At 26.8% G+C, this 21,590-nt stretch overlaps 3 protein-coding genes across 7 annotated transcripts; 1 reads left to right on the top strand and 2 right to left on the bottom strand.

Annotated features, from left to right (window-relative positions):
* Positions 1-170: 170 nt before the first annotated feature.
* LOC102673165 (inhibitor of nuclear factor kappa-B kinase subunit epsilon) lies at positions 171-3,040 on the bottom strand. Its single transcript, XM_006618917.2, has 4 exons — positions 2,293-3,040; positions 1,046-2,219; positions 768-969; positions 171-686 (listed from the first exon to the last, which is right to left on the bottom strand). The coding sequence occupies exons 1-4, from the start codon at positions 2,714-2,716 to the stop codon at positions 249-251; spliced, it is 2,238 nt and encodes a 745-aa protein (XP_006618980.1). The 5' UTR covers positions 2,717-3,040; the 3' UTR covers positions 171-248.
* A 2,291-nt stretch (positions 3,041-5,331) lies between these two features.
* On the top strand, positions 5,332-15,453 carry LOC102672856 (alpha-2-macroglobulin-like protein 1). 2 transcript variants are annotated; one of them, XM_006618916.2, is made up of 25 exons: positions 5,332-5,627; positions 5,979-6,145; positions 7,155-7,396; positions 7,527-7,643; positions 7,801-7,967; positions 8,078-8,186; positions 8,265-8,498; positions 8,620-8,862; positions 9,001-9,326; positions 9,496-9,857; positions 9,928-10,049; positions 10,165-10,297; positions 10,607-10,730; positions 10,965-11,193; positions 11,363-11,568; positions 11,676-12,025; positions 12,190-12,422; positions 12,483-12,725; positions 12,917-13,312; positions 13,451-13,682; positions 13,759-13,931; positions 13,999-14,319; positions 14,445-14,538; positions 14,613-14,837; positions 14,964-15,453. In XM_006618916.2, the coding sequence occupies exons 1-25, from the start codon at positions 5,545-5,547 to the stop codon at positions 15,164-15,166; spliced, it is 5,334 nt and encodes a 1,777-aa protein (XP_006618979.1). In that variant the 5' UTR covers positions 5,332-5,544; the 3' UTR covers positions 15,167-15,453. The 2 variants fall into 2 exon arrangements, with proteins under 2 accessions (XP_006618979.1, XP_006618978.1); XM_006618915.2 differs by having other exon boundaries at positions 9,925-10,049.
* A 2,205-nt stretch (positions 15,454-17,658) lies between these two features.
* On the bottom strand, positions 17,659-21,586 carry LOC102672718 (protein MTSS 2-like). Of its 4 annotated transcripts, none has more exons than XM_031512063.1 (10): positions 21,457-21,586; positions 21,278-21,369; positions 20,901-21,181; positions 20,522-20,821; positions 20,182-20,310; positions 19,890-20,046; positions 19,301-19,594; positions 19,083-19,216; positions 18,645-19,012; positions 17,659-18,555 (listed from the first exon to the last, which is right to left on the bottom strand). In XM_031512063.1, the coding sequence occupies exons 1-10, from the start codon at positions 21,471-21,473 to the stop codon at positions 17,901-17,903; spliced, it is 2,427 nt and encodes an 808-aa protein (XP_031367923.1). In that variant the 5' UTR covers positions 21,474-21,586; the 3' UTR covers positions 17,659-17,900. The 4 variants fall into 4 exon arrangements, with proteins under 4 accessions (XP_031367923.1, XP_031367924.1, XP_031367925.1 ...); XM_031512064.1 differs by having other exon boundaries at positions 19,890-19,959; XM_031512065.1 differs by lacking the exon at positions 20,182-20,310.
* Between the last annotated feature and the right edge of the window lie 4 nt (positions 21,587-21,590).

Genomic DNA, 21,590 nt, shown 5'->3' with positions numbered 1-21,590 from the left:
AATTCATATAACCTTTTTTAAAAAGAAAAAAAAAATATACTTTTTATGTATAGAATTTTTTTTAAATTTTTTTTTTTTTTTTTTGATAAATAAAATTATAATTTTAAAACGCATCAAATACGTTATTTAATAATATAATTATAATTAATAAAATAATAAAGGAAATTTTATTTTTTTCTATATTTAATATAAATATATTGTCAGTCTTTTTCTCATTAAAAAAATAATAAAAATTAAAAAAAATTTTGCTAGAGCGATGTATATTCCGAATCATCTGTATCTTCTAAAGTGTCGAGTGTTGATAAACGATCAAGTTGATCTATAAGTAAACCATTTTTGTATAAAATCATTGCAATTTGTTCTTGCATAACGCAAATATTTTTCCATTTTTTTGTACTTTCTTGAGCAGGTGAATTAGTTTTTTCAATAGTTTTTAATTTTTCTGGAAATCTGTCTATTAAATGTACAAAATTTTCGTATCGTTCTTTGCTTTCGTGCGATAAACGATAAGAAAATGCCTCTAGTATATGTTCATAATTATCTACATCTTTATCTAAAATTTGAGTTTGTAAGAAAACTGTTTGTGCCATTTTATACCAATCAGCAACACATTCAGATCGACTTATCATAGAAGGAATACAAAATGTTTCAAGAAGATTTTTTATTCTTTGACCTGTGGATGTAACCTGAGAATAAGTAAAAAATTTAAAATAAATATTATTTTGTCATTGTTATTTTCTTACTTATATATTTATTTAAAAAAATACCTTTATTCGTTCTAAAACATGAAATTGTTCATCATTGTATGTAAGGCCACGAGTAGCTCTATCTCTCAATAAATGTTGCCAACCATCTCGTAAACGATCAACTAAAGTAGTAGCTTTTTGACTTGCTTTGTTAAACCATGGACACCACAATCCACGAATAATATTGTCCCATTCACCACGCAAACTGCCTTCTTTTACATATCTATTTTTGAAATGATATGAAATGAATATATTCTTATTACATGAATTAAAAAAATACAATAATGAAATTTAATTACCTCTGATGAAGTTGTACTACTGCAGGAGCTAATTCAGTTAGAAGTTCTTTACTTTTTATATCTAATTCTTTTTTCCAATTTTTTATTTCTAAGGTGTTTTGTCTTCCAAGTTTTCTAGAAACTTGCCAGGCAAGATTTTCACTTCTTTCTATTGCTATAGTTGTATCTTCTACAGCTTTTGTAAATTCTTTGGAATGTTGACATTTTTCTAATAATCTTGTAAGTTCTGTTGAGACAAGTCCACTAAAAGCTTCTATTGCATCTTGTGATAGTTTACTACATAATACTAATTTATCGATTCTTCTTTTACAGACATAGCCAACAGAACAAGCTACTTTTGCTTGACTAGCATCATTTTCAACAGATACTAAATTTGCAAATACTGGGAATTTAGGTAATTCTGTATCCACAGGTAAATCAACATTATTATTTTCTTTAGAAAATAACATTAATGGCTTGTTTTCGGATGTATTTGGATAACCTTTTCCAGGAGTAGATTCTTCTACAATATTTGTTAAAAATGTATCTCCAAAAAGAAGTATCTGAGCATGAGATGCAATATCAGTTTGATCTTGTATATGTACTTGTAGTGCAGTTAATTTTTCTTCAGGATGTAAGAATACTTTTATGAGGCTACCTTTATGTATATTAAATATATGTATACGTTTTCTACAAAGAGTATCTGTTACTTCTGAAAAAAATCTTTCAAAACTCCATATTTTTTGAGGATCAACTTCTAATAAACCAGCTAATAATGGAGTTACAATTTTTTTTAAACCAGTACTCAGTTGACAATTTTGTGGTAATTCTCTACTCCATTCAATAGGTCCATTTTCAGAAGTTTGTACACCTGATATAACACCGGAAGCTTTTTTTGTAATAATATAAAACATTGTTTCTTTATTTCTCCGTCCACCAAATGGTCTAAATGGTAAGTTTCCTGTAGCTACATGATATAATGTTACACCTATAGACCATAAATCTACAGTTGCTCCAAATGTTTTGCCCACAGGTTTACGTAAAACTGCTCTTTCATATATATCTGGATGTAAATATTCTTCTGTACCATATAAAGAAACAAACTGCTGATCTTCTTGTAATTCTCTAGCAGCACCAAAGTCAGTAAGTTTATAAATTGTACTACCATCATCCGCAATGAATTTCATTATATTACCTACAAGAATAATTATGATTTTATTTAAAAAGATATATAATATGTAGAATTATATATATTTTTAATTTCTTACCTGGTTTTAAATCTCTATGTACTAAATTATTATCACGTAAATGTTTCATTCCTGCAGTTAAATGCTCTAACACTAACAAAAATTCACTTTCTGCTAATCCATAAGTATTTTCTGGATCATCTAAAATATTGAAGAGACTACCTCCAGTACATAGTTCCATAACAATTACTGTACCACGACCATCTTGTTCTTCCTCAATTGCTAACAATTGAACAATATTTTCATGATTTACTTTTTTAAGAACTTCAAATTCTCGCATCTGTACATCATGTGGTCGCATATGACTTAGCTGATTGAATGTTTTAACTGCAACTGGTTCTCCATTATTTTTATTTACTCCTTGAAAAACTGCTCCAGTTGCACCTTTACCAAGAACACTAGTCGTACACCATACAAAATTCGTTGATCCACGTAAAAAAGACATTTTTTTAAACTCTTAAAATTTTATACAAAAAAAATTTTGGAAATTTGACAAATGGTTTAACCTCTTTTCAAATTTTAAAAATATTATTTTTATATATATTTATATACGTTTTACATTATATATATATTAGTATGAATAATTAACTATATATCTGCTTCATTATTAAGAAAAAAATGTAATATATAATACAGACCGAAGTATAGAATAAAATCTAATCAATGCATTTTTTCTTTGAATTCTTCGAAAGCACTAGGATTCCCTTACCATTTTAATATCATTTTCAATGTTACCGACTTAGAAATATTATAATTTCTTTATGATCATGCGTCAAGAATAGTATAAACAAAAGCAGATAGAGAAAAGGACAGAGATAGAGTAAAAATTGTGAAATCAGCGCCATCTTCAGAGTGTCTCTTTAGAGTAAATTAAACTAATATAACAAAGAGAATAAATAATAGAAAAAGGATAGAAATAGGATGAGAATTGATCGCTAATGCCATCTCTGAATGGCAAAAATATCTAAAAAAAATTATTTTTCTAAAATTATTCAAGAGATGGCACTGATCTTCAATTTTTATTCTACCTTACCTTTCAAGAAATATCTTTGATACTCAAGAAATGACGCTAATTGTCAATTCTTATCGTATTTCTCTATTATTTTTTTTTCTCTAAATTAATTTCATTTGCAGTATTCAGAAGATGGCGTTGATTCCATCTATTTCAATTTTCAACCTATTTTTATTCTTCTTATCTATATTTTCTTTCAAGACTGATATTTAATTAACTTTCTTTTTTTTAATCTATTAAACAAAAATCTTAAAATAGTCAATTCAATTTTTACATATCGTAAGTATATGAATTTTATATATCCATGTTATAAGGACTATATATATTTTATACATAAATTTTTTTTACATATATATATATATTATATATGAATTATTTTTATATTTTTTATTATTTTGTATCTTTTTTATTATAGTTCCTAAAAATAAGTTCCTTAAAGAATAAATATAAGATAGAATAATATAGAATAATTCGTTATAGTTAGAATTATATATAAAATGATGAAGAAATGACAAATAATAATCAATATAAATAAAAAAATAAAAAAGAAGTATAACATATACAACAACTTTATATAACAATATATAAAGTTTATGTATTATTTTTTTTAGGATAATATTCTCTTAATATAAAATCAAAAACAAAAATTTCTTGAAGCATGTTAGCTCTTGTCATATTATATTCTCCTTATACAAAATCAAAATTTTTAGCAAATTTAAATATTCAATTTTGTATTAGAGGAATATAATTAAATAGAAAATAACAGTGAAACTTTTTCAAAAATTCCTAAGCTAAAATTTTTGTCTAAATTTTCGATTTTCTATTAGAAAAAAATAATTAAACAGAAAAAAATATGCAAAATTTGTCTAGTATTTTCAAAAACAAAATTTTTTTGAAATTTCAAGTATATAAAAAAATGATTTGATAAAATATAAAAATATAAAAATTACTAAATTATTTCTTATATTATTAATAATTATTATGCATTTTTGCCAGATTTTGCAATGATTGAGCACAAAACAAATAAAAATATATCAATATTATGTATTCAGAAAATTGATTGATCAAGAAATAAATACTTATGTATACTTAACATAAATATACATAATTATATTTCTTATGTTCATATATATATCATAACTGGATAACCCGAATGATAACCCATAATAAAGGAACATTGAAAAGAAGAGATAATACTAAATACTGAATCATTGTACATTATAAATGCAAAAGTAAGAGTGTTATAATCAAAAATTATATATAATTTACATATAAATTTTTAAAATAAATTACATTTCAACACAAAATTCAAATTTATATGTATGCTATATAAATATAATGCTATTATTTATATAATAAAAATAATCTTATTTAAAATCTTATAATAAAAATATCATAAATATCTTTGTTTTTTTATGATATAAAAAAAATTATATGATATATTGAAAAAAGTATTAAAAATTATGATTATGAAGAAAATTCTTTAAGAAATCATTATTTATAATCTACAAAATAGAAGAAATAAATAGATGAAAGAATAGCAAAATTATAGAACTATTATGTTTTAAAAAAATGATAAAATTAATGAATCAAAAAATCAAAAAATAATAAAATAAATTTGAAAAAATAATATCACGAAATGTTAAAATTTTATTAAGATCAAAATTATAAACTCTTGATGTAAAATGTATTAATAATTTCATAATTACACATATGAATTATTATTTAATTTCTATTAAAGAATTTTATCATTCTTTTTATAATTTAAACTCAAATTTATACATTTTTTTTATAAAATATCAAAATCTATTATTATTCCCTTATTTTTATTAATATTTTCATTTAAAATTATTTTTATTAATTTTCCATTTATAAAGTAATAATAATCTTATGATTTTTTTATTATATATTAAAAATTAATAAAATACATAGAAGAAAATTAAACACGTATATACGTGCATCGTGCTCTATTCACAATCAGTAGCGAAATGATCTTTCCTCTTTAACCCTTCTCCTTACAGATCCAAGGGGTTAATAAGAGGGACCGAACGAATATTATACTTTCAGTCTGCGTACAGCGTAGAGCTGTACATCAACACATTACGTTAAATATTACGTCTTTATTTCACAAGAATTTAATAATATTTATTATTTAATCGAGAGATAAAATCCAAGTTGTTTTGAATACTATTAAGCATGATTGCGAATATAATTTATCATAAATAAATGTAAAAGTAGTGTAATCGTACAAGATATACACGATGAATAAATCGGTGTTCTTAGTGTTGTTCATTTGTTCAGTGACCTTTTTACATTGTTGTGATGCCGCTTCGAATACAAATCGGTAATTGTTATAACCGATTAAATTCATTGAATTCAAATAAAAAATCATATTATGCATCAGAACAAATTATTAATGAACCGATCGATAATTTATCAATGATGTATATCTTATTATGTGAAAAAAGTAATATTTTAAAGTATTAGTTAATTGTAAAAAGATTTTATGAAAAAAGATTACACGAATAACAGAGATTAAAATTAAGATTATTATATTTATAGGATTCCGAAATTTTATTTGCAAAAAAATATCGATTCTACGTCGTACTTTGTTGATAATCTTCAATTTATTCCGCATAATAATACGTAGTGAAATCAATTCGAATCATGCACTTAGATCCTGCTTTATTTTTAGGGGATATGTGTTCACAGCGCCAAAAAAATTATATGCCGGTGAAATTGAAAGTGGATGTTTATCTTTGCATAATTTAGAATTGCCTGCTCACGTTCATCTTGAACTAGTGTTTTCTTTCTTAGAAAAAGAAGAAGTGCTTGCTAGTACTAGCGCTGTTATAAAAACAGGTAATTTTTGTTTAATTTATGACAAAAATTATAAACTCTGCAAGATGTAAAAAATTTCATCTCGATTAGTCAATCCACTACAGAATGATTGTGAAGTATATAATGTATAAAATATATATATATATATATTCATCGAATTGAAATCTATAAATTAAAGATAAAAATGTGATTAATAATATTTATAAAGGTATACGAATATAATTTATTTTTGTACTTTAAAGATATTTGATATGAAATTATATATACTATAATGAAAAAAAGTGAATATTTCATTATAATAGATGAAATTTCGTATTCAATTGTTGACTTATCACTTCCTGCTTTATTTTCGATAGTATTTTTGTATCATATCAGACTCTTTAAACAAATGGCAAATTGAAATTGTCGTCGCTTCCTGCGGGGGAACTGAATTGGCGACTCCCTCTCTGGAAAGGAAATAAGCAATCGCTAGAATATATACATGGGAAACCCATTTATATTGTTATACATGGATTGAACAATGAACATTGGTCGTTTAACATGATCAAAATACGACTAACAGATATAGTTTAACAATCAAGAAGTGTCAAAATGATATAAATTTTAATCAAATTACAAATAGTAATTGATTATTCGTTGAACAATTAATAATCAATTTTAACTCTATTCGAATATAAATTATTATATAAGAGATAACATCATTAAAGAATACAAAAGAAAACAATGTTTACTATCATATATACGTAGTACGTGACTGTAGAAACAACAATTAGCTAAATCGACATAGAAGGGACAATTTAGTAGGCTTTCTTGGTATAGCAATTTATCGATTAAGAACATTCTTTTGCATTAAATGCAATTATGTCAGCTTACATCACAAAATAAAAATTTTAATCCTATATATGAAAATATATAATATAACATCAACATCAATATTTTTAAATTTAATATTAAATTACTTTAGAAATATTCAATCTTCCTTCTTTTTATATCATCGATGAACTGAATATTAATAATTATCTTTATTTAGGTACAGAAACATGTTTGCAATTAGCAGTACCTTCACCGATTTACAGAACCGCAACACTCCGATTAAAAATCAAATTCGACAAATATCCTGATTATGTGATAAAATCGGAAACAGACGTAGAAATAGAACATGATTCTTTGCTCACTTTTGTGGAAACTGATAAACCAACTTATAAGCCTGGTCAAGATGTTAAGATTAGGATTCTTATGCTGATGCATGATTTAAAACCATGGCAGAAATCGGTAAAGTTGATTGATATTTAAAATTTTTTATCTTATAGATAGTAATAGTAATAGTAATTGTAATAGTATTTTAAAATTTATAATTTATATTTCCAATTTTATTAATTTTATTCTATAAATTTATGCTCAGATTCCAGAAGTATGGATTGAAAATCCATCGTTTGTAAAGGTAAAGCAATGGACAAATGTAAGCACGGAGAATGGAATGGCACAGTTGACGTTTCCACTGTCACCGGAACCTAGCTTGGTAAAATTGAAACTTTGTTACTTTTGTCAAGAGAATAATATTGAATGAAAGAGGACAAAATAAAATAATTGTTTCATAGATTAAAGATAAATTGTTATTTTATTAAATAAGGAATAGAAGTATAAATGTTGTGAAGAAAATTTGTTAATTTATATAGGGATCATGGCACATAAAAGTGATGAAGAAGAAACCGTATCCTAATTTGATTCACAGTATTACGTTCAAAGTGGAGAAATATGTTTTACCAAAATTTCAAATGACGATCAATTCGCCACAATACATCCTTGCGAATGTAGAGAATGTGACTTGGAACATCTGTGTCAAGTATCATTATTATATCTTTATAATATAAATTTTCAAATATTTAGAACATTATTATATTTTAACATGTAAATCATTTTTACATCAAAATTAAATAATGATTGCAATTACAGATATAGCTATGGTAAACCCGTGAAAGGTAATCTATTATTAAAATTAACTCCGCAAACACCAAGTTGGACAAGATTACCCAATCTTCCGGCAATACGTTACGAGACTAAAGTATCTAAATTTATTCTAATGTGTACATTTTAATTATTAATATGGAAAGATGTTTCAACGATAAAATAAATATTTTAGCTTGACAAAGGGGATGGTTGCACCGATTTTGTCCTTTCTGGAACAGTTCTTGGATTGGCCCATTGGAAAATGGATCCGAACAATATTGTTCTCATAGCTGAATTCACGGAAGCTGGGACCGGTATAGTGGAAACTACGATTAGTAGAACCGTCGTGTTACACGAAGCGTTGAAGTTAGAATACGAACATTACACACCTAAATACTTCAAGTTTGGTTTACCTTATCATGGAAAAGTGAATTTTTTCTCTCATACTTTATGTTATTTTTTATTAATTTATATTATATTATCGAATGTGATCTTAATTCATTCCTTAATAATAATTAATGTTATTTATTAAATGAATGTTACAACAGTTACGAGTATTGCGATACGACGACACACCTGCTCCAAATGAAAAAATTCAAATTTGTCTAAAAGTACGTGGAAAAATCGAATGGGAGAAAGATGTGGTAGATTGCCGTGACTTTATATCCTCCACTGATGGTTTTGTCGATTTTGTTGTACCACCGCAACATAAAAATATCGTTTTATTAAGTTTTGTCGCAACAGCTGTTGATTATCCAACGACGTATTATTCACCAGATCAACGTTGGAGAGTAGGTAACATTAATAATAATTTATTAATATTACTATTAATTATTACGATATCAAATACTGTTAAAAATTTTTAAATTAATTATCAAATTTTTAAAATTTTATATTCTAATTTAAATTTAATATATAATTTTTCTTAGGTTTTTATGAATCAACCTTCAGCATCTATCACTGTAAATCCTTGGTATTCACCGTCCGATAGTTATTTAACAGTAGCTCGAGGAAATCAACCAATCGTTTGTGGAGAAAAATATTCTTTCAACGTTATGTACACGACATCCTCTAATATGAACGAAACCATTTCTTTCCATTATTCGATTAATTCCAAAGGAAGTATTCTGATATATGGACATGTAAAGCACAAACCCAATCGAGATACAATATTAAATTATTTCGAGTTTCATAATTTATTGGGCACCATCGAATCTTCTGCTAACAAGACGAACAAAGAAACTATAGTACACAGGCAAATTTTTTTTTTTATTAAATGATGAATTTGATTTCATTTTTATCATGTTTTTATAATATATTTTTGTTCGAACATAATAGAAATAGAACATAAATAATTATTTCTATTATTACTATTGTAAAATATTGTTATGAAAAATATGTGTATATATATTTTTTTTAATTAGATTCCCGTTAAGTGTTAAAGTTACACCAAGCATGGCTCCAGTTTCAGAATTGTTACTATATTACGTACGATCAGATGGTGAAATTGTTGCAACCACTTATACAATTGAGGTTGGCCATTGCTTTGAGAATAAAGTGAAATCTATATGGCATACTGATGCACAAATACCAGGATCATCTACTCAATATCACGTTGAAGCCGCTCCTAGATCTCTTTGTGCAATTTCTGCTGTAGATAAATCGACTTTATTTTTAAGCAAATCGGAATCCAATCTGATGAGTTCTACTCAAACATTTGATGCATTGAAAAGATTCCATCCAACTCCAAAATTTGATTTTCCATGGAAGAATTCTCATTGTAAATGTACGTTTCTAATCTATAATGTGTTTATATTACGTTTAATTTAAATAAAATAAAATATAAATTATAGCAACAATTGCTCCGGAAGAAATAAAAGAAGAGATCAATCATCTTCCACAATTTCTAAGATCTAAAAGACAAACAATAACATACAGCAAAAGAGTTAATTACGTGGATGCTGTACAAGCTTTTGTTGTAAGATATTATGAAGTTATAAACTTCATCTTTTTTATTTTTAAATATTGTATTTTTAAATATTGTAGTATTGTTTATTTTTAAATATTTAATTTCAATTTTTGTTATTCATCAGGACTTTGGGGTAATAGTAATGAGCGATCTCGTGTTGGAAACACGACCATGCCCATGGTTGTTTATGGAATACACAGCATTGTCCCGTCAATATATTTTAATGAACGAATATATGCCAATGAAGGATAATTTTGGTAAAACTTTGTTAATCTTTATTCTTATAAATAGATTTAATATCGACTAATGAAATACAAGCGATAAAATCATTATTTCTTATTAACTTTTTTATAAAAAATGAGAATGTTAAACATTATTTTATAAATCTCAGTCAGTATTAAATAATTTCATTCTTCTGATTTATTTTTTAAACGATTAATTCTTTAAAAATAGTTACTTTGAATTATTTTTATTTGATCAAATACAAAAAAATGTCATAAGCTTATCTTCGTTATTTTGATGAAATTAAATATAAGCATTGAATGTTTTAATCTTTTCATTAATAGAATTCGCAGTTGCTGCTGCAGCGATGGATTCAGGGATAGGATATGTTGATCAAAATCAAGCTCAAATGGCTACACTTAGATCATATTTTCCTGAAACATGGTTATGGGAATTAGTACCTATCGGGTATGATTAAATTAGTTTTTAAAATCATAGTAAAACTAAAATATACTATTTTTAAATATATTTTAAGCTGATTTTTTTTTAAGAGATTTTTTCTTGATTCTACTATAATTTCTATAATTATTGTTAACAACAATTATATGTTATTATTATTGATATATTAATTAGTTTAATTCCTTGTTATCCATTATTTTGTAATATATTAATTTTTTATTCTAACTACAATATATTTTTCAGAGAAGAAGGTAAAATCACAATAGAACGTACACTTCCACACACTATCACTGATTGGGTTGGCTACACAACATGTATTTCCCCGACACATGGTCTTGGAATAGCACCACCAACCACTATAACAGCATTTCAATCATTTTTCCTCGATTATAATTTACCTTACAGTATAAAACGTGGCGAAATTATGCGTTTTAAAGTATCTCTTTTCAACTACATGCATCATAGCTTACCTGTAAGTATAGAAAACATGATTTTGAACATTAAAATATATTTTTCACGTAAAAAATTTTTATTCTTGGAGACAAACAAATTTCATATTTTTTTTTCTTTAAATTATATTCATTTTCCTAATATAAAAAAATTTCGAAATTTTATAATTCGCTTCATTTATGGGTGCATAGGTAAAAATCAAATTGGAAGAAATGGAGAAAATTGATTTGCATTTGTCAGAGCCTACAGCCTCGTTTTGTGTAAAACCACGAGATAATATTGTTCACGAATATATTCTGAAGCCACGAGTGATCGGAGAAGTTAACATAACGGTCACTGCTTTTGTGGACATTGATTATCCCGAACCATGCGGATCAGAGACTGTGATATTTACACAGTAATTAAAAAATAAATAATATAAAAATAATAATATCTTACATAATAAATAAAAATAATAAAAAATAAAAATTAACAAATAAATAACATATCTATTCATGTTTTAAGGGATGTAATCGTGAAACCGATTCTAATTCTACCTGAAGGTTTTCCTGTGGAAGAAACAAAATCAGCTTTGATTTGTCCTAAAGATTCTAGCGATGATTCTTCGTTCATGTGGAAATTAACGTTACCTAAAGACGCCGTACCAGACAGTGGAAGAGCATACTTAAATTTGATAGGAGATATTTTAGGTCCAGCTCTTGAAAATTTAGATAAACTTATAAAATTACCGAAAGGTTGTGGCGAACAAAATATGATATTGTTTGTTCCAAATAATCACGTGATTAAATATCTTGATGCGATGAGAATCAATAAACCTGATCTTCGAGCGAAAGCTATTAGAAACATGGAAAAAGGTATTGTGTTTCTAAATATTGAAATTGAATATTTTAAATATATTGGAATATATTTACCTGAAATATTTTAATAAAACCAAGAATATTCTTATTATTTTATTTTTTTTATAATCATATTTAAACAACACTAATAGTTATTATGTTGTATCATATATTAAATTTAGGATATCAGAGAGAGCTAAAATATAGATTCATGGATGGTTCTTATTCCGCATTTGAAGAAGGTGAGAGCTCCATATGGTTGACTGCATTCGTATTAAAGTCATTTGCACAGGCTGCAAGTTTAATTCATATCGACAAATACGTTCTTGAATCATCTGTTTCTTGGATCACGATGAATCAGTTGGAAGATGGTTGTTTTCCTGTAATAGGCACTGTTTTTCATAAATCGATGAAGGTTTGTGAAATACATCTGATTAAATATTTCGTCGATAAATTGAGAGCAATTTTATTTTAGGGCGGCCTCCAAGAACATGGTTCATCGTCAGCATTAACAGCATATATATTAATTTCTTTGCTTGAATCTGGTGTTCCTTTGTCACCATCTGTTGTTAATGATGGCCAAAAATGTTTAGAAAAGGGAATGAATAATGATGATTTATATACAACTGTTCTTACTACATATGTATTAGCATTATTGGAACATCCAAAAGCTAATTCTAGCATGAAATCTCTAATGAATCGTGCTACGCGTTATAAAGTATGAATAAATAATAACACAATATAATTTAAGAAAATAATAAATATAAGAATTAGCGAATAAAACTAGTAAGATTTAAAAAGTAGTAAAATGTAAACTTAATTTTTTTTTATTTAAAATTTATAATTCAGAATATATTTAAAAAAAAAATAAATGTATTTTCTAATATGAAAAAATATTTTACGTTATAGAATTTAATTTGGTGGGAGGATAAATCGAAGCCTTCAATCGGTTTAAGCATCGAAATGACTGCATACGTGATTCTTACTTTATTGAAATTAGGCGAAGAAAATTTAAGTGAAGCTTTGAAAGCTGTTCGTTGGATATCAAAACAAAGAAACTCTGAAGGTGGATTTACATCCACCCAAGATACAATTCTTGGATTAGAAGCCCTTACGAAGTATGCTATGATTGTACATCATAATAACATCACAGATTTATCTGTTCTCGTCACTGCGTCTAAAGAAGTGGATGATGTTTACAAATTGCAAGATGAAAATCGTGTAATTCTTAAACAAATTCGTTTACCTATTTTACCAACTATAGTAGAAATTTTTGCTCAAGGTGAAGGATGTGTTTTAATACAGGTAAAATAAATATCTTTGCTTTTACCAAAAAATATAGATTCTATTAACAATTCTATAAATAATAATTATATTTAATGATTATAATAATATTTTCATTTATGTCATATAAATTATATATTCATTCTATTTTAATTTTAGAGTAATCTTAAATACAACGTTGCATCCAGTACTGGTTCAGATGCTTTTGATCTTTCAGCAGAAGTTCGTTCTGTTGGTTATGGAAACGAATGTTCATTACAAGAAATTACAATTTGTTCACGATATAAAATGGCAGATGAGGAAAGTAATATGGCTTTACTCGAAGTTGGTATAATAAGTGGTTACGTGCCTGATCGAGCAAGTCTACATTCGTTATTGGACCCATCTTCAAGTAAATTTATTTTCTTTTTTTTAAAAATAAAATTAATAAATACATGTAATGTAATAATTAAAATTATAAATTATAGAAGTTAAATTATTCGAAGAAGATCAAGATATTGTGACAATTTATTTCAACAAATTGACTGGCCAAAAAACTTGTATCTCATTTAGAATAATACAAGAATATTTTATCGATCATCTTAAACCAGCGAATATAAAACTTTACGATTATTATCAACAAGAACTTACTGTGTCCACTGTAAGTTTTAATGATTTTTGTTTAATCTCAATCAAAATAAAAATATATAATGATTGAATGTTTTCAGAATTACAAAATCCCTTCAATTTGTAGCAGTGCGGAGCCAGTAGATGAACAATTAACAACGCCAAATGAGATGATTATTATGAAGCAATTATCATTTGATGAAAGTCCAATGAATTCCTCTTTTGTTGTCAATAACGCCGAGCTAGCAATTCCTGATGGAATGGAAGGACCAATTCCAGTTTACGTGAAACTGAATACTTATGATTATAAAACAGAAGCAACTACCACTACTAATGGATTGCCTGATTTAACGTCGACATTCGTAACAGAAGATCAAACTGTATCAACAACAGTACAGACAGAGGATGAAGAACCTATAAGGGTACATTAAAATCTTTTTTCATGATTCCAAAGAATTTGCAAATAAATGGAAGCAAAAAAAATAAAAAAGTTTAAAGAAATAAAAACAACACTCGTCAAGCTATTGAAAGAGACAATTTCTTACAGATAGATACAGACAATTCCTCAATAACGAATCCTCTTATGAAAGAAGTCTTAAGAATAGTAAAAATATTAAAAATTAACGAGACGAATATTCCGTGTAAGTAAATATATTTTACAATCTACAACAATTACACGTACAATTATTGTTTCTCATATTACATGTTACTTTAGCGCCAACAAGAATAAACCAATCTTGTCCCATATGCATGGATGTATTACCGTCAAACATTAGCGACATTTATTGCTCGGCAAATAGCGCGGTTAAAGTAGCAATTAGGCGATTCCGTAAAGTGAGATTATTATTGGATTTGCATATATCCCGAGAAGTCAAACGTCTTCGTGCCATGATAGAGTTCACTTTGAGCCCAAATTGCTCTTGTTCGCCATTAGATAATCGTACGTAAACATTCCATCATACTAAGACAGAAATACATATCGATAATTTAATTCATCATTGAATATATATATATAACACATACACTGTTTTTCAATATATCACTATAAAAAAATATTTTTTTGTAGCTGGAAGTTTTGCATTAATTATAAACAAGAATAATGATTTTCTTACATCTGGGGATCAAAAGCAAACACTAAATGATTCTTTTTATATATATGGTTTACCGTTAGTAAGTGGTGTGCCGTGCAAATTGGCGGAAATACGAGCATCCTGTCTTAATGAGGATAACATTCAATGTACGTATGAAGATCCCCCTGCATATGGTTAAATTAAATTCAAATCTATTTTAATGTTTAAATTGCGTAAAATCTTTAAGTAAATTTCGATTTCAAGAACGTAATATTTTGTTTCCTTTTTATTAATTTCGCGCAGAGTATATACGTATATAATTATTTTTTTTTTATTTTTTTATATCTACAAGTATGTTAATTATATATTATAAACAAATATAATATAAGCTACGTATAGTCTACGTAAAAATAATTATTAGATATATACCAGAAAATGAATGATTTTTTTTTTTATTAAATTGAATAAAGTTTTTAATATGATAAATTAGTAAGTTATATATATTCTCTCTCTCTCTTCTCTCCCTCTTTCTCTCTCTCCTCTCTCTTCTCTCCTCCATCCCATTATATTATATACATATATTAACATGTAAACAAACAAAAAAATATCGATTTATTTTTTATTATATTTTTATTTATTATCTTTGCATTTGATCTGCTACTGAAATAATTATTACAAATTAACAATCACCTCTCAAATTTTTACTACTATAAATATTTTATTACAGCAGATTTTATGATTATCTATTTTATTATACGGCTTTTTTATTTATTATTTTACTAAGAATATTTGCCATTTAATGCTGATCGAAATGAAACTGATTTTTTTTATTTTTGCATAATTATAGAATATAATTGTTATAAAGCCATACTTTTATTTATTTTTTCTTTTTTTTTTTATTATTTATATTACTAAGTTCGTTTTCAGCATTAAATATCAAATCGTATTATCACTGAAAATGTATTAGCTATTTATTCACATTTGTAAAATATTTGCTCGAAATAAATAAAAACTATTTGCATTGTTCACTAAAGAAAAACTACCCGTTGCGACGCTTTACTAAAGTAAAATGCAAAATCTAACTTGTATCAGGAATGAAAGGAACGACTTTTAATGTCTATAAATTGGCAGTAGCGTTTTCAGTTCAGTCGGCATCAGTTTCAAATAATTCAATTTTTAATTATATTCCATGAAATAGGTATTTTCTTTTCATTTGAGATTAATACATCACCGTCATTCATAATAAATAATATGATATATGTGATAGGTATTATAGAATTCTATTCGAAAATGATTAATTTAAAGAAAAAAGATGAATACAATTAATAATACTTTTGTTACATTGGGATCATAATTTCCATTTTTTTGTCAAATATGCATTAGGGATACACATTCACCAAAATGTCATATTAATAAAGTAATAATTTTTTCGCCGATCTGATATACACGTATATGTTTTTTAATATTTACCGTTAACATTGCCCAGGCAGAACACAAGTACTGGGACGAAATGTTGACCCAATGTTTATGGAAATATTGATCGAACTGTCTGGCAGTAAATTTTCGAGCAAATAGTAAATGCATATATTTTAACAGTTCTTTTAATATCGTAAATATTGATATTATAAAACAGTATTGTACAATTACTTATCCTAATTCCAAAAAACACACAGACACAAAAATTTTGATATGTAGAATTAATATGCAAGAGACAAATATTGCATTGAAAAATATTCTAAATATAAATTTATGATAATGGATATGTTTCCAAGATGGAAACTAAAATTATAATATATAAAAAAAAATTGATATAATCTAGAAGATTATACTAAGTTGATATAAAAACTTTCAAATGTAATAAAATCAATTAATGTTCTTGAAAAAAAAACAATAACGTAATAATACTGTAGTTTAAACGATATAATTATTGTATATCGATATTGAATAAATATTATAGATAAAAATCTTGATAGAATAATCGGGCCAATATAAAAACTAATTCTAAGATTAAGTTCCACCTGGGCATTAATACTTATATACATTTACGTTCAATTTTGTCAGACCAAAATAGTATTATATTGGTTGACAAATGTTTATTATTAGAACCTGTGTTCGATACTAAACACGATACTAAATTTTACTAAAGTATTAGAAATAATAATATGAAATAAAAACGATACTTGTACTTGTGCGCTTCATAAAGAAAAATGAAAGACACATAATATACATAAAATAATAATTACATATAAAATAATGATATATTAAGACATGAGCTCTATATTAAATTAATTATGCGGATTTTATATTTTTCTTTTAAATTAAAATATAAAGTATTTTACACCATTAAATTATTATTAATCAGTCAGTCAGGTTTTCCATAATGGCAAGCATCCGGCATTAATATCAAAAATCAATTCAAATTAAAAATCGAAGTTGAAATGATATATAAATATATTATTTTAGCTTATGAATAAATTATTTAAATCTTATTGTTTTTAATTATCAAATATGAATATAATATAATCAAATTAAGTTTATAATTAAACAGGTAAAAATCATTTTATCTTTGCGAATTAATAGAACAATACGCAAAATATTTAAATTAAAAAATAAAATTTAATATAGAGCCTGCCTAATTTAATAAAACTAATCATTATATTAACGAATTCATCTAAAAAATTTTCTTTGTTCTTTATTAAATTTGAATTATTCGGTATTAGAACACCGAAGTGCAAAAAAATCAGTCTAATTCATTATCAGTTATTGAATGTATCATAAAGGTACATATATACGATCACCAATGACAAGCGCCATTTTATTTGGCGTTATAAACGCATTATTGTTCAAACTTGATAATGCGTATTGTGAAATATTCAACAATCGCAATTCAGATGCATCAAAGATAGCAAAGGAACTTGCATAAACATCAGTATTTAATAAATTTTAGGGGCTGAACGATCATTAATGGGACCACTGGTTTTTCTTAAAGAGGTACCTTTTCGTATTTGATCCATAAGAGAATCTCTTACTTGTAAAGGATCCATAATGGGTACACGATTACCCATTATGCGTCTCACGCTTGCAGATCTACTCGTTGTATTATTTCCTTGCAAATTTTGTTGTTGTTGGGCTAATTTAGCATTTAAAGTTTCAAGAAAGCCAGATGGTGTTTTAGAATTTTTACTTATTTGTTGTTCAACGGAGTGTTTTCTAGTAGATTTAGGACTACTATTTGTATTGTTACCACTTGTGGCATTATTACCTGAACTATTAATGAGTTTAGCACTAAGAACCGCCATAAAACTTTGGCCAACTCCTCCTGGACCTTGTCCTTGTATATTTACACCTGTATTGATAGCAGTTATTTGTGTGGTATTTGAACTACGTTCTTGAGAAGCTGAACGAATTGCTGCACATGAACGTTCAACAGAAGATCGAGTTACTTGCAATACAGCATTATGTGGTAATGTAGCAGACGAATTATTATGAGATTGTGCCTGTCCTGTAACCTTTCGTAAAAGAGATGGACTAGCAGGTGTATGACGTAACTCTGTGAGAGTTCTTACTGTTTCTGACACTGAGATAGATCTATAAATATAAAAATAGTAATAATAGAAATAAATATAATTTAAATATTTCATTATAAAAAAAAAAAAATAAAAAGAGTTATTTCTTACCGCTGAGGAGTAGGACTGGCTGTAGGTGAAGAACTTTCTAACAAAAATGCTGGCGGCGGAGGAAGGTTTTCGGTTTCGTCACACGTATTATCAGTGCGTTCATCATTAGAACCTGATGACGGATTATTGAATGTGGCAGTTATAATAGTAGATGTTCGTCTTGTTGGTGGCAAAGGTTTATTTGCTTGTTGCATCGAACCTCTTCGAACAGTTAAAGTAGACGCAACACCAGATACATTCCAAGCATTTTCACTTGGATTATGGAGCGAATGAGAATGCGGTATAGTAGTTTGACTTCCATATCCACTACTAGATTCAACACTAGATTCTGATGTCTGACTTCCACCATCTTTTTCCGTAATTTCAGTCTATAAATATTTTTATATAATTTAAATTATATAATTTTACATGTTATTATTCATATATTATTGTTTTTACCTTTTCAATTCCTGATAATGATGCAGGAGGTGGTGGTAAAGGTAATTGCATCTCTTGAGCACGACTTGCAGCTAAATTTGCTAATTCGTGCATATTTACATACATAGGTTGTTGAAGTTGATGAGTTGCTAATTCTATATTATATATCATTTAATATTAAATATCATTTAAAAATAAATGATTAATTAATAATTAATAAAGTATAATAGATATAATACCCTTTGCTAAATGTGCTGGAAGTGGTAATTTAGGTTTTCCTCGAGGACTTCCAGGAGGTTCATTTTTCACTGGAACTGTTGGTCGTTCTAAACTGGAACATCTATTCGGTATTGGAGGACGATGGCTACCATTATTTCTACGCAATTGTACTCTAGATGCTTGTTGATTAGAGGAAGAACATGAAGAGGAAGATGAAACAGGAGAAGCAGGTTGACTATGACAACAACCACTATTATCTGGAGCTTGGAATGTGTAGACACTGAGTGCTGGTCTTTGATGGCCTTTTTCATAAGCTATAATAATTAATTTAATAAAATTTAATAAAATATTATAAATAATGACTAATATACAATATGATTCTCTTATTACTTTTCTACCTAAAGTCAATATCATTGATGATGTATTCTCCTTTTTATGTATATAATAGTCATCTTATTATTAGTATTTTGAATTATAATAAATTATTATAAAATATAGCATTGTTTTTGAATGATATAGTAAGAAAACCATGCTGTATATATTCTTTAAATATAAATTTTAACTTATAAATAAATTTTATAAATTTTAAATAAAAAAAAAAGATATTACCAGATGAGATCGTATGCGGCCGTTCATTGATTGCATTCTGATTTTGCCTGTCATATTGAACTGATGTTTCCTGTAAGTCAGGCCAAGTAGCAGTAGTTACAGGTCTTGTTGTAGTACAACCAGTATTTTGATTAGTTTGAGAAGACACATTTGATACCTATGACAACATAATTTAACTTCAAAAATATAACAAAAACATATTTCTCAAAAAATGAATTCAAATTTTATTCAATGTCACAGATAAAAGAAAAATATAAAATGCTAGCAAGCAACTAGTTTCTAACAACCTTACCTGATGTTCAGAAATTGGTTGTGTATATAATGTATCCTGAGAAGTGAAGCCAGAGTCACGGGAACTACCGTTTACCAAGTGGCGTAGTGTCATCATACTGCTGATACTGGAGGGCCTGACTCCAACAGACTATAACGAGTACAATATCGACTACCACATACACTAAGCTGATGCCAAATGGCATTCGTGCTATCATCTATAAGCAACTACATGCTTGAAGTACAGTTAGTGCTTCAGTAAACAGTAACTAATATACCATGCATTTCAAATTGACATTCTTAGTACAATGACTAAGCAAAACAAAAAGTAACTTAATTGAATTTTTTATTTAATTTTTTACCTGAGAGAGTGATCTATGCCAAGGATGTCCAGATGGACTTGGATGACTTTTACAAGAACCACTACTGCTACTAGTTAAAGAACTGATTGAACACATTGAACTTTTTCTTGATCCAAGTGATAAAGAAGGACTTGAAGGAGGAGTAGCAAGTGACCATTGTGTTACATCGCAACCTTTTATATCTGTTATCACTTGTTCTGATGCAGGAGGCAAATGATGAGGAGAAGCTGCATGACGTTGTAATTGATCAGAAACTTCTTGAAGATGTGTCAATTCCATTAGCATTGCAATTTCTTCATCCTGCATTTTTTTATATATTGTTAATAGTATTATTTTTTTAAATTAAATAATTAATTATTCATTAATTAACTTTACTAACTAGTACTGGTTTCAAAAATCTGGCAAGAAGACAGTATCTTCCTCTTTCTTCAAGTAAAGCTGCGCGAACGGCTTTTCTTTCTGTTTCTTCTAAACTTAATCGTTTTTCTTGAACAACAGCAGCTGAGGATTCTAACATTCGATTCAATTCAATATCTCCTGATGATGTTCCATATCCTTGTGATTGTCCTTGTAAATGTTGACCTTTTCGCGCTTTTTTCTTTTGCAAACGTAATGTATCAGTTGAACGCTTTCTTAATTCTGCTTTTGCTTTTTTATATTCTGAAAAAATAATAGAATGTTAAAGTAAATATTAAAATCACAAATTTTATAGTAAATATTGTTGAAATATTTTATACTGAATAAGCTATTATTAACCTTTGGCATGTTCTTTATCTAAATTTATTAAAGACTTTTTCCAATCTTCTAATTTTTCTTGAAGAGGTAATACCAAGCAATCCATAATAGCACTAAAAAATAAAAAGAAATAATTAAATTAAAATTAAAAATGTGATAGATAAATACTAAAAATTATTAAAGTTTTAATGAAAAATTACCTAGTAAATGATTTCATTCGTGTTTCTACTGCTTTGTGTCTAAGACATATTCGAGTTAAAGCAGTTCCAATTTCTTTCGTTGCACCTTTTTTAATTACATTTATTTAATTTTATATTATTTTTAAATTATTATA

The sequence above is a fragment of the Apis dorsata genome, unplaced genomic scaffold (assembly GCF_000469605.1).
Source record: "Apis dorsata unplaced genomic scaffold, Apis dorsata 1.3 scaffold_382, whole genome shotgun sequence".
Classification (NCBI taxonomy): domain Eukaryota; kingdom Metazoa; phylum Arthropoda; class Insecta; order Hymenoptera; family Apidae; genus Apis; species Apis dorsata.
This window is presented reverse-complemented; position numbering and strand designations above follow the sequence as displayed.